Raw genomic sequence first — 13,562 nt, 5'->3', positions numbered from 1 at the left:
CAATATTTTTGTTTTCTTCCTGCATAATTAATTCCACGAATTCATAATTATAAAGACTAGCTTTCTTGAACTATTTGTTCGACGTCTTCCACATTCACCTCATCTAAACCGGTTTGTTTCCTTAATTCCACTATTTTATTTAGATATATTCGGTCCTTCTTTAATCTGACCAAATATTCGTCCATACTTCTTTCAAAGATCTTTCTGTTATCTCATTCCAAGGAAGATGATTTATATTTTCTATAGCATTTATGATATTGTAGTTTTCCTGAATTCCCTATTGATTGTTTCTCGTCTCCTTTTGTTTTTTTCTCCTTTGCTTAAATGTTCACCGCAAGTAAATTTGTTGAATGGCTTGAAGTAGTGCTCTTTGTTTAAGTGTTTCAATTTGACGATAATGTTCAGCAGACGGGTGGAAATGTTGAGTGAACAAATTCTGAAAATTTTTATGATTTTTTATTAGATCCCCAAAATGCAGTTATGCCACTCTTCACCTTTGCGTAAACTAGTAGTGGTACTTGTCTCTCTTCAAGTGATAGAAATATTCGTTTTAGTCTATTTCATCAACATTAAAAACCAATAATTCTGGAGGATAATTTCCTTGTTCAATTATTGTTTTTAATATCGTTAAGATTTCAGCCGTTGCTTTTTTATGAACACTGTTTCTCCTATAATCTTCATATTGTGACAATTATTTCGATATTTAAATCTATTAAACAATTCTCGACTAGTAATGAAAATTGCACCTAAGTCACTTACCTCAGCCTGAATGTGATTAAAAATTCTTTTTTACATGATAATGAATTGGCTCAATGGCTTATTGCATCCAAATTTGTCGGCACTCCATTTAGACAGTCGTTTCTCCATTTCCTCTATGTTATTTCTAGAATAGATAATTCGAGTTGCAGAGCTTGAAATAATTGCCATCAGAGATGACAGTATCTTTGCTTTATTATTGAAGTTGCCCTATTCATTGCAGCATTAATCTGAGATTGCCGTTCACCAGATTTTAGTATTCTAATCACTTGCATTATAGTTTCCGGTAAAATACTTTTTCAGGTTACTTTCTCATTATATTATACTGTATTAATCGTTATAGTATTAATAAATGTCAACGAATATTTCAAATGATAAAAATGCGTCCGTACAGCATCGCACCAAACAAGAGACACAACTATATTGTTTCGGATATGTTATGTACATATTTGGAAACCTAGCGCTGCGCACAATTTCGGGGAATCCCCGGGTTGAAATAGAAGAGAGCTAAAGCCGAAACCGCTCTAAACAAAACGGCGTTAAGCAAAGTCTCACGATGACGGATCCATAAGTACCTGGCCCAACAAAGGAAATAAGAAAATTTTGGAAAAAAAATTATTTTTTTCAACTTAATCTCCTTTTAGCTCCATATACTTCTCACAGTGATGTTTAATGAGTTCGACAGCCTTTTTATAATAAGAATTGTCAAGCTTCTCAAAGTAGCCATTAACTGCCGACTCATTGTTGGAAAATCTTTGACACCGAGTCATTTTCTCAAGTCTGGTAACAGAAAATAATCCAACGGAGCTAAATGAGGTACATAAGGTAGCAATTTAAACTTTAATTCTATAATTTTGGGCATTGCAATAACGGATGTGTGAGCTGGTGCGTCGTTTTCATGGAACATCACTTTCATCTTAGCCAAATGCGGACGTTTTGTTTGATTGTTTCGCTCAAACGTTGCAATAAGTTTACATGATACTCGCCGTTAAAAGTCTCACCCAGAGTAGAATCTAGTTCAGCTTTTATATTGGTTGAGCTTACTTTCCAATAAAAGTATTGCATCACATAACGATGACTAATTTTTTCCATGTTCACAAATTCTCTGAAAATGTTCATTATTAATGGCTGCCAAACAAATATTGAGTAATGTAACGTCTTCAAATTTGAAGCATATGCCGTTTGGATTGTGTACTTTCTAATACAAGTACTAACGCCATCTAAAGGTCAGGTCAGGTACTTCTGGGAACATCCTCGCACCATATTTGGTTATTCTAAGATTATTGTACAAAATTTTTGAGACTATCATTGATAGAAAGAAACAGCGCTAAGAAATCCATTCACAAATTATTTTTTATTACATCTTTCCCAAGAAAAATAAACAAATCGTATTCATTTGAACGAAGTAAATATACAGGGTACTTGGATAATATATGACCCCTCACTCAGTTACTGGGTATTCTATTTGACAATTAATTATTTATTTGTGCCTAGTTCAAACTATTATGAGAATTTTATGTACTGTTCAATAAGGCCGTAAAAACGACGACTATTTAGGAATTTAATTGTGATTAGATATGTTTTGTTTGGTCAGATTTGGTCAGATTTGGTCACATCATTTGTATCTCGAATAGAATTATTTGTTTAGATCTGTGTTGTCAATCATTATTATTCATAAAAATGCACCTTCAATATTTTGCATGCTTTTGATACCAAATTCGAATCAAACAAACATTATTTGAAAAACAAGTTCATTTATTGGGAAATAAACTAATCATTAATGTTCTCAGATAAATGGATCATGGCTTTCTCTTTGAAGAATAATTTCTTATCTAGTATAACTTTAACAAGACCACCAGGAGATATAGAAGCTGTACATGGAATTCGATGTTTGAATGCCCTTTTTTTATTAGCCTCACATAAATCAATGGCGGCTTTCTTCCAACCAGCACCTAATCGAACAGCATATGTTGAGGTTAGTATTAAACCGACCAAAAGGCTTTTTAAGAAGTTTGTAGTAGAATATTGAAGTTAAGAATCACCCATTTTCATAATTACCAGTTTTTTTCTCCATTTATTAACACCTTGGACTGTGGTTTTCAAAATATTAAATGCTTGTGATATTTAAAAATTCAAATTTAAAGTACTTGTTTACGTGGTTTTAAAACAATATTCCTTATACCTATATTTGTGTGGACTCCTTACTGAATCTAATTGAGGAAACAACAAAAAATACATTCAAAGAAATTACGAGTGGATTTAAAAATCGTTTAAGCAAAGAAGAAACTACTGTGTAATGATTCTAAAAAGATCACAGTCACAATCATCTTTATCACGTCCATTTTATATCTTTATGTGATTTTATCTTTCAAAAACTAACCTTTTTGCTCCACAAAATACGCATTTGTCTATGTCATTGTCTCTTCTTTTGTTTGTAAGGATTGACATTAAACCATTTTTCAAGTTTGAGAACAGAAACAAATAAGAGGGGGTCAGATTAGGTAAATATGGCACTTGGAGTAATAAATTTTAACGTAACTCAGTTAATTTCTCTGAAAACAAAAACTTATTTGTGTGACAAAGATATTTTAACTTTCGTTTGGATTTTATACTGCAACCGTGCTTTTAGTCAGCATTAAAAAATCGCGCGATCCACATTGTGGACAACTTTTTTACATGTATATGTAAAATATTGTATATTCGATTTTATTGAACATTTTTAGAGTAGAGTAGAGTCAGTTCAAGAAGTTCAGCATGTCCGGTGTTAATATGCCCTCTTTTAAAAGCAAATAGCTATTCACAGATCATTTTATTAGATGAGAAACTTCCGGGACAAGATGAAATATTTCTCGGTTCATTTTATTGTTTTGTTGGGTATTTATTGTTTAATCAATACCCGAAATTATTCTTCTTTTCCCAACAGTGGAAACCGTTTTTCTTGATTTTGAAACTAATATATTTTCAAAATTTTATGAAATGTTGGTACCTGGAACAGAGCAGAAATTAAGAATATATTAAACTTAGTAAAAATCAATCTTTGTTGATATTAGTAATGAAAAATTAGTGATTTAAAGTCTATTTTACCTGAATCCTATACTACCATATTTCTTCTGCATCGTGTTTCTCCTTTGTTTCCTGTCTAGCCCGTCTTCAATGCAGTTCTCTTTTTACCAGGTTATTTGCTATCCTCTTATTCCATTTAACTTTGCGTCTGCTTCTTTTCCTCCGTTTTCCATTTAGAGCAATTGTTCCATAATTCTCGTTATGTATCCAATGTGGACTCAATATATTTGATTCAAGTCTAATTATGTCATTCTTTACTTCATCTAGTCTCTTCATCCTTGCTATTAATTTTTTTTCTACACTTTGTTATTTTTAGCTTCAATATGTTGGTTATTACTTAGAAATTGCAATCATAGATCAGCATTGGTAGTAATTTTGATTCGTAGATTTCCGTTTTTGTGAGTTTTATCACCTCTTTCTCGTTGAAAAATGATCTGTACCGTGCCACAGGATAAAGGATATTATTTTATTGACTACCTCTTCGTCAATTCTTCCATCTGATCTTACGATTGTCCCTAGATACTTAAGCTTGTTGAAGTCTTTAGTTCTCTGTTCATTCTAGTATGTTTGATATTTTTTTCATTATTCCTATCTATTTTATCTTCATTTGAAGTCCATATTGCTCCGTTCATCTATTCTGTTTTGTAGCTCCTCTTATGTGTTAACAAATATTAATCACATGCCCTATATGGGTTTTCTTTTCTTCTTTGTTCACTTATTCAGCTATTTTGGTTATGATTAATAGGAATAATAACAAGCTTAGAACGTCTCCTTTTCTTTCTTCCCCGTCAGTTACGAATATCTTTGTTATTTTTCCGTTAACTCGTAGTCATTTCTCTCTTTTCACATATATATTCTTGACTATGTTTATCATGCTTACCAATTTCTCTGTTTCACATCAGTTTCTTCAATTATACGTTCTTACAACTTGTATATAGTTCAAAGTAGCGATATTCCGGTCCGGTCAAATTAGACCAAAAAAGAAGAGTGCAGCTATATGAATTCCCATCAAGCTGATAATTAGTGAAATTTTTTAAAATACAATTTAAAGTAAATTTTGAATGTTCCTCATCATTTCCAGGTTTGGAAAACATTTCATTCAAAGTTAAATGTGAAAAAAATCAGTTTTTCGTTATTATCAGCAAAACGATAAGTTTTATCATAAAACTACCTTCGACAAAAATTGTAGATCATAGAATTATCCACAAAAAACGTATTAATACTTTTTATCTTACGAGCCACCGTTTCTGAGATATAACGATTCAAAAAGTTGTAAAAGTTATGTTTCAGATTTATTGTAGTATTCAAGGGCTATAATGATTGCACGAGAAATGCTAAAGCTGCTGAAGAACATCGTCAAACTTTAGCAACATCTTTGTCAATTAATAATTTCTTACAAATACTCAAATCAAGTCTCGGTTCATTTCAATATTGTAAGAAAAGTTTACTACTGAAAATATATTGGCGAAACCATTAAATACGACAACTTTTACAACTTTTTGGATCGTTATATCTCAGAAACGGTAGCTCGTAGGAAAAAAAATTGATACATATTTTGTAGATAATTTTATGGTCTACAATTTTTGTTTAAGGTATTTTTATGATAACACTTACCGTTTTGCTGATAATCGCATTTTTTTTACCTTTAACTTTGAATGGAATTTTTTCCATACATGGAAATGATGGAGAACATTCAAATTTCACTTTCAATTGTATATTAAACTGATTCTACTGATTTTAAGCTTACGCTTAAGTTATAATTCATTATAGGAATGAATAAAATCGAAATCAGAAACTTTTTCTATCAAATTCAATTCTATCAATCCGAATTGTCCTACTGAATCCAAAGAAATTGATCGTTTGTTCTGGTATTCTTGAGAATACTCTTACTAATAACTGTTTTACTGTCTTACTAATAACTATTTTCCAGTTACGCAATAGATAAATAATACTAGTAAATGGGTTGACCAAAAAAGAGCAATAGAAAAGCCACAAAGAAAACGCTTCTAAATTCTATCTCATTCCATCCAAGCGTTTGAGGACAAAATTTATTGCTGTTTGTGTTTCATTGCAACACTTTCAATAGATAAAAGATCTAATTATATCTTTTTGATGTGTACAGAAATACCTGGAAAAAATTTCCAGAATTTTCTATTTTCTAAAAGGTACTGGAGTAACCTTCAAACAAAAATATCGATAAAACCTTCATTCGTGAGAGATTTTAGGTGTTATGTCTGATAGAAGTTTGATGTAATTCAATTTAAAATCACTTTAGAACTTTCCGGAAACTATGATACTAGATCAGGAAGATAATTTAACAATTGATCCTAACTACCTAGACCGTGATTTCGATTCGTGTTACTGATTATCAAATTTTCAGTGTTTATTCCAAATTTAAAACTCACCATACAAAAATTTTTACTACTTTTGTTTAAGACATTTGCAACTTTGTAATGTTTGTTCATAAACCATTGTATAACAGATTTCAGTTCTTTTAATAATTCTTACTGAACAGTCATCAGTGATTTACTGAACCACAAACATTTTGAACAAATTTCTACACAAACGAGCTACTTTTATATTGAAAAGCCAAACAAGTGCAAAAATCACTCGTAAAAGGCTCGATAATTTTCAAACATTTTGATCGTGTCAACCTGATCTTGATTTCCGAAAACCCATTCAGTTGTCAAAAGTGCAGTGGCAGCAGTTTTTTCTAAAGATGTAAAGACGACGTATCGCTTCAATGTCAGAGATAGACGTGTGGATGAACCATTATTTTATTTCTTTTCTTTTATATTTCTTTTGTTTTAAACTCTACGTAGTTACCATTTTTGTTGATATAAACTTTTCATCTAACCGACTGTTCCATTCTAAATAACACCCTTGACGAACACGAACTAAATTAGAATTGATGGTGGTCAAAATATTTATTAAATTTCATATTTACAGTTTATCTCCAGACCGTTTTCTGTAATAGGCAGAGCGGCTAGTCTTTATACGGATCCTTTCATCATGATATCCGGCATGTTAACCACGTATTCGTTACTGGGACGTCTACAAAAAACTCAGAAGATCAATATTATCGAAGAGTACACAACTCGACTATTCAGAATACTACCAACATTCATGGCTTTGATAGCCTTTTGTACTTTCATATTACCTCACATTGACAGTGGGCCTTTATGGAATTTAGTGGTAACTCATCATTCGGATATATGTAAAAAGTATTGGTGGAGAAATTTATTATTCATACACAACTACTTTGGATTTAAAGATATGGTAAGTAGGTAATTATAAGTAGGTATAAAAGAGCTAAAAACCTGAAATGTTTTTTACATGCTCCAACTAATTTCAAATGTTGAACTACAAGTTGATTTATAAGTCATATATAATGTTATTTAAATCAATCTTCTTAGTGTCGCTGACGCTCTAAATTACTTAGCGTATTTTTGTGCATATCCTTGGACTCCTCTTCCATACCTGCTTTGCAACCTGGGTATTTGCTGCTAATGCTCCTTATGAAGCTTTTGAGGCACGGAGTTGTATAAGAGAACGAAGCAACGGTTAAACACAATTTGATTTATTTAAAACTGAAATAAGAATAAACTATACATGAAGATATATCCATATATAAAAAAACAATAGCTGGGGTTACTACGGTTACTACTTCATAACTGCAAAGTGAGGCACAATCGGCTGCTAAGCGGTGCGTGAAGCGAAAACTTAGCTTAAAAAACTAGCCACAGAAACTAATCAAATAATAATTCCGGCATACGAAAATAATTGTGCACTTAAAGTTATCATAACCAAGCGAGATTTACCCAGATGGAATCATTGCCTGGTACATTTCAGGTGAAAGAGACCAGATTAGTTTTTAACCTGAAAATGGACGATAAAACTTCGTATAGAACAACAACTACTACAGAGAACTGCGTAAATCCAAAAATAAAACGTGACGAGATTTCTATGACACCATTTAAAATATACCAACTAGAATATTAGCTAGAATACACAAAGCAAAGCAAAGTACCATAGCAATGAAATAGACTCAAAAAGGACTAGCACAGGAGGCAAAACATTGTTGCTACTCTTAGATACAAACTGACCTCAGGTCGTGACCAAACATCTTTATATAGTAATCGTCTCACCTGTAACTTTTCTTAAGAACAATCTTGATCATTGTTCACGGCTATAACTGCCTCAATAGCTAGTGCTAGAAGGATGGTTAAATAGCACATAAAAATCCTCTCAGATAGTGGCCTTGAAGGTTCTGAAATTGATGGTCGGCCTCTTGACGGGTTACTGCCCCGTCAAATAGCACCTTAATACGATGGGCATGACAGAGCATGATAACTGCAAATTCTGTGAGCATCCATGGAAGCAGCAGAGCATCTACGAGGCTTAAATACCTTGAAGGAGTAGTACTAATACATAGGGAAGTAAGACACAAGAAGTCAATGATATGTAGGAACTTGAACAAAATATCTTCTAGGTGTAGGTGCTGAAACGACTTCCCAAAACGATCTAAAATTTACATCTGGAATTTCCGTTAAGAACAATATTGATCATTGTTCTCGGCTGTAACTGCTAAATAGATATTGCGAATTATTCTTTGACCAAATGTCTCACCTAAAAAATAATAGCTTCACACATCGCCGAGAGATGGCACCAACCACCTATACCACACATGCAACTCGCCACACTATTCAGATTACCTTAATTTCGAGTTGTTACGGATTAGATGTACTATTAAAAATTCACTTGAACTGAGAAATATTCATGAACTTAGCCAACATTGGAAAACACTGCGAAATAGTCGAAATAGAAGATGCTTTGTTCTTGAAAGTAGACAACCACAAGGTCCTGAATGATATATCAAAGTAATACCTTCTCTAAAATTGACAAATCAAGGAATGTTACCGAAGAGCAACCGCATCACAAAATGTATAGTGGTCGTAGACTGTCTAGCCACATATTTCATATTACCCTAGAGAAAATAGTAAAGAAAAAGAAATCGTGGTGTGGGAACTTGTTCAAGTGAGCCCAAACGGCTGACAGAAAGATAAAGAAAATCGGTATACCACTCTCCATTTCTCTCTAATCTATTCTCAATTAATCGAAATGATGTCGAAGTTTCAAGTGTTAGGAATGGCAAAAGAGGAGAATAACTAGATCTGAATTTAATGGCGAGTAAAGAAAGATGGATAATTGTAAACCAATGCTGTTTCTGTCTTCTGTCCGATAGTACAATTTCATGCCACTCTCTCTATCTTTAATATTTTTTCTATGCATATCACACATTTCAGTGAATATTTCGCATATTTCTCATTTATTGTACTTTATAAACAATTCAAAATGATAAACGTATATTGTTTTCAGTGCCTAACTCATACTCATCACCTTGGAATCGACACTCAACTATTCTTCGTGTCTCCACTTTTGATATATTTGATCTGGAGATGGCCTAAGAGAGGATCAATCATATTAATAGCCTTAGCTGCTATTTCAACGATTATGAGATATTACGTTTCCTACACGATGAGATTGTCAAATTATGTACACTTCGGAACCTCGTAAGTAGTATTTGTTTGTTTTTTTCAAGTACCAGCCATAAAGTTTTTGCCAAAAGTTTGAGCTCTACAAATTTCAAGGTGACACACAATTCAAAAAACCAAGGCTGCCTTTGTTGATATGTAAAGAGGTTGAGAAATAATGTTCTGCAATAAAACATCTGTATTCAATAATAATTGCCTTTTGTTATTTATGTATCAGTTGAGCTCCTTACAGCCACACCTAGTGATCTTTTCCGAAGGTTTTAGCAAAAGTTAGATTCCCAATGATATACAGTATCAAGGAAAGATGCAGTGGGTCACCCATACGCGATTCCTCACGTCGCTAAGTGTTCGCTGGCAAAGATTGCTAAGGAAGAAAAACGAATATATCCCGACTATCAGAATGGTATGAAAGCTGTTCTTTATCATCCTAGAAGCAGCTAGTAATAAGTCCTAACGTGCGACGAAGAAAAACAAGAAGAAGTTACCGCCCGTAAATATTCATATGCAACTGACTGAAGTTTATGATGAAGAGTGCATGTCCATTCAACACCTCTACAAATGGTGTCGGACTTTTATTGAGTGTAACACGGAAGTTTACGATAAAGAACAGCTGCTCAAAGATGGGAACTTGTGGAACGCATTCCGGAAGCTTCAACGCCTTGACTGTGCTTTCAAGTTACTTCAACAATGTAAGTGGGAGGCAACAAGGAAAAGTTACTGGACCCTATCGTTGTAGAAAATGGAGCGTAGATGTTTAATTACATCTCTAAAATAAAACAACATATAAGTATAAGTGGCGTCACTCTGGTTCACCACCACCTAGGAAATTCCAACAAACGCAACCGACAGGAAAGGTTATGGCATCAAAAAGGGTACTTTCCATCGATTAACTCAGACAGATATTGTGAAATATTGTCCAAACTCCAAAAAGCAATCCAAAATTGCCGGAGAGGTCTACTGACAATGAGAGTAGAGCTTCTTCACGACAACGCTCGACCCCACGCCGGGAGTAGGAGCTTCTGGGGAGATTTGAGTGGAATGATTCCCCATCCCCCTCCGAGCTAGGACTCAATCTCTTTTTCAAGCAAAGGGAACACGTTTCAAGAGCGACGATAAAGTCCGAGTATAGAGTACACGCTTATTTAACGGTTTGGCGGGAGACTTCTTAGATTTAAAAATACAAAAGCTGGAGTACTGTCTTCAAAAAAGAAACTATGCTGAAAAAAAGACAACAGTGTAAGCTTTTCAACGATTTATAAATACTTTTGTGAGAAGCAACGTAGGAATAGAACTTCATAAGTAAATTTCCAATGTTTTGCTTAATATTCCATTGAGCATTTTTCTGTTACGGGATCTCTGTAAATTAAACCCGAGTTACGTGCAAACAAATTATCACAGATTGCCAGGGCAGTTAGTTACTATGTAAAAGAATCCTTAAAACTATGGAAAAAACTTTAATTGTCAATTGAAATTGAAAGATTAATTTCTGCCCGAAAAACTTGCAAAAAAGAAGAGATAATAGAAAATTTTAGAATAAAGGGCTCAAATGTGGTTTGATGGCTTAAACTTTCACTTGATTTATAAATATAATAAAATTGGGTGGAGAAATTTGGAAACGAAATTCCCTTATAAGATTATTTCAATTTTTGATACACACTTATCTACGAGGATATATTGGAAAGTTCTTAGCCTACTATAGAACCAAACAAAATTTCAAAATGTCAAAATATTTTATTACTCAACATACTCTCCTCTTAATTGGTTACATTTATTACAGCGGATGTACAACATCTCTAGACCTTCCAAAAAAAAATGTTTCTTCTTGCTCTGCAAACCAGACTTCCACAGCTTTTATTACCTCCTCGGTGGAAGAAAATTTACGACCATTTAAACTTTGTTTCTATTGAGGAAAGAGATGATAATCAGACGGAGCCAAATCTGGTGAATAAGGGGGGTGTTCTAGTAATTAAAACCCCAAATAACGAATTTTTTGCATAGCAACATGAGATTTGTGTGCAGGGGCGTTGTCCTGCAAAAACAAAACACCTTATCCAAAAAATCAAATCATGATTACTCCATGGCAATCCCAAAAAACGGGAATAAGAGCTTTTCCAGCAGATTTTTAGACACGAAACTTCTTAGGTCTTGGAAAACCAGAGTGTCGCCATTCCATCAATTGTTACTGTTGTAACTATTGTTTCTGTATCGTAGAAATGTACCCAAGTCCCATCCATAGTAACAATTCGATTTAAGAAGTCTACATCGTTTTCAAATGGAGCACAGATCGAACCCTTGCACGCTTTTGGTCAACATTCTAACATTTGGGGATCCAATTTGCAGTAATTTTTCTCATGTCCAAATTGACGTGAACGCGTTCGAATGGAATATTCAGTGCTTCAGATATCCGTTTTAGCCCAATTCGACGGTCCGATAAAATCCTTATACGCAAGAACACAAAACATCCTTCTCATAACTTACGTACGGGTGTTCGTAAGACCTACATTTGAATCTCTGGATCCAAAAGCCGATTCTTCAAATTTAAACTGGTTTGATTGTTAAGACGTTTTATTCGAGCAGTATATTATAGTATATTATGAAAAGATGACTTTTAAGCAAATTAAATTCATTAATTCTTCTTACCAAACGTTTTTTTTTTTTGTAGGATCCAACAATTATTTGATACAGCTGATCACATGTATATTCTGCCAGCCCACCGAGCTACTGTCTATATCATGGGTATATTTTTGGGATACATTTTGAGGAATTTCTCTAATCTCAGTTTCACCAAGGTAAAAGAATTTATTTGAGTTAATGACAGGTAATACTCGTATATTTAGTTCCACGAAGCTAAAATGTTTTGTACAAATCATAGAAAATCTGATTGCCGATCTTCACAATATGTCTTAGTGACTGAATGCTAAAGGCCCCTCTACACTTTCGCGGGAACGCAAGAAACATGTAAGAAATGCGAATGTGGAACCGATTCGCGTATTTTGCTCAAGTTCTCGCGCTGTTCTCCATCTTTGCCGGAGAACGTGAAAACTATGGAGGGTAGATGTAAGGAGGACCATCTCATATGGAGGCTTACCTTAAAAACTGTCCGCTTGTAGACGGCAAATTATAATTTAACCAAAATGGCGCTCTTGTCGGACGAGATATCATATGAACTTAGTTATTTTAGATAGAGTGAAGTATTCAGTGTTAGAAAATTCAATATTTCAAATGACTAGAGTCGTTAATTAAATATTGGTATACAAAATCTAAACTATTCACGTAATTAATTATTGTGAATTTGTAAGAAGTAATTATGAAGTCAATTATCACAAAACTTTAATACACACTACAATCGTCAAATTTGCTCAGTAAAAAGTTGTCCGAGTGGACGTAAAATTAAAAGTAACTCAAGTAGTATGCCGAAGTCATTATCTTTCTTAAAACTCATGCTATAGTACCGCATCCCTAACGTAAAGGATTTGATTGACACTTTCTGTAGCACAGGTATGGTTTTCCGTACCTTCACCCTCCATAGTGAGAACAGGCGAGAAGGTTTATCGACTCACATGTTTATCAGTAACGAGCGAGTCGCCGATTTGAATGATTGTGTTGTTTACCGCAAGGCATCAATATGAGCGTAACTTGGACAAACGAATTTGAATTGAAGTTTTCAGAATATTTTCAAGGGGAACCGGTTTTATGGAATACAAATTTTAAATACTACAGAAATAAACTAAAAATAATATAAGATAACAGCCTTGCCTTTCAAAAAGTACTTACTTTGTTCAATTATGATGAATTGTTGTCATCCACCATCTTCTTTTTCTCTACTTCTTTTTAATCATTGTTTTCTCTTTAATCTCGAGGAGATTCTTGCGAGAGTGTGGAGGGGCCATAATATGGCGATGTTTACTCCGGTGTTAGTTTTGAATCAAGGAAATACCAATTCAAAGAAAAATTGGAGAATTTTTTAGTTCCGAAATATCAGCGTAACGTACTTTGTTATACATATATTCGGAGCCTATCATCTAGGATATTTCCCTTAATTTTTAGACCAATTACTTAACAAGAAAAATGTCGTATTGTAATGAAGTGTAGCGTACATATTCCCAGTCTAGTAGCGCACTGAAGTTTCATACTTAATTAAAAATTGGAACAAAATAGTTATTTTCCTAACAAGTGCGGAAAGTGATA

The 13,562-nt window shown here is 33.6% G+C and overlaps 1 protein-coding gene across 1 annotated transcript in view; it reads left to right on the top strand.

Annotated features, from left to right (window-relative positions):
• LOC130449262 (O-acyltransferase like protein) overlaps positions 1–13,562 on the top strand; it is a 94,534-nt gene that overhangs the window by 69,516 nt on the left and 11,456 nt on the right. The window contains exons 6-9 of the mRNA XM_056786966.1: positions 2,547–2,731; positions 6,769–7,098; positions 9,199–9,392; positions 12,037–12,163. Of these exons, the coding sequence (XP_056642944.1) occupies positions 2,547–2,731; positions 6,769–7,098; positions 9,199–9,392; positions 12,037–12,163 (836 nt within the window). The remainder of the gene's footprint in view (positions 1–2,546; positions 2,732–6,768; positions 7,099–9,198; positions 9,393–12,036; positions 12,164–13,562) is intronic.

This window comes from Diorhabda sublineata, chromosome 10 (assembly GCF_026230105.1).
Source record: "Diorhabda sublineata isolate icDioSubl1.1 chromosome 10, icDioSubl1.1, whole genome shotgun sequence".
Taxonomy (NCBI): Eukaryota; Metazoa; Arthropoda; class Insecta; order Coleoptera; family Chrysomelidae; genus Diorhabda; species Diorhabda sublineata.
This window is presented reverse-complemented; position numbering and strand designations above follow the sequence as displayed.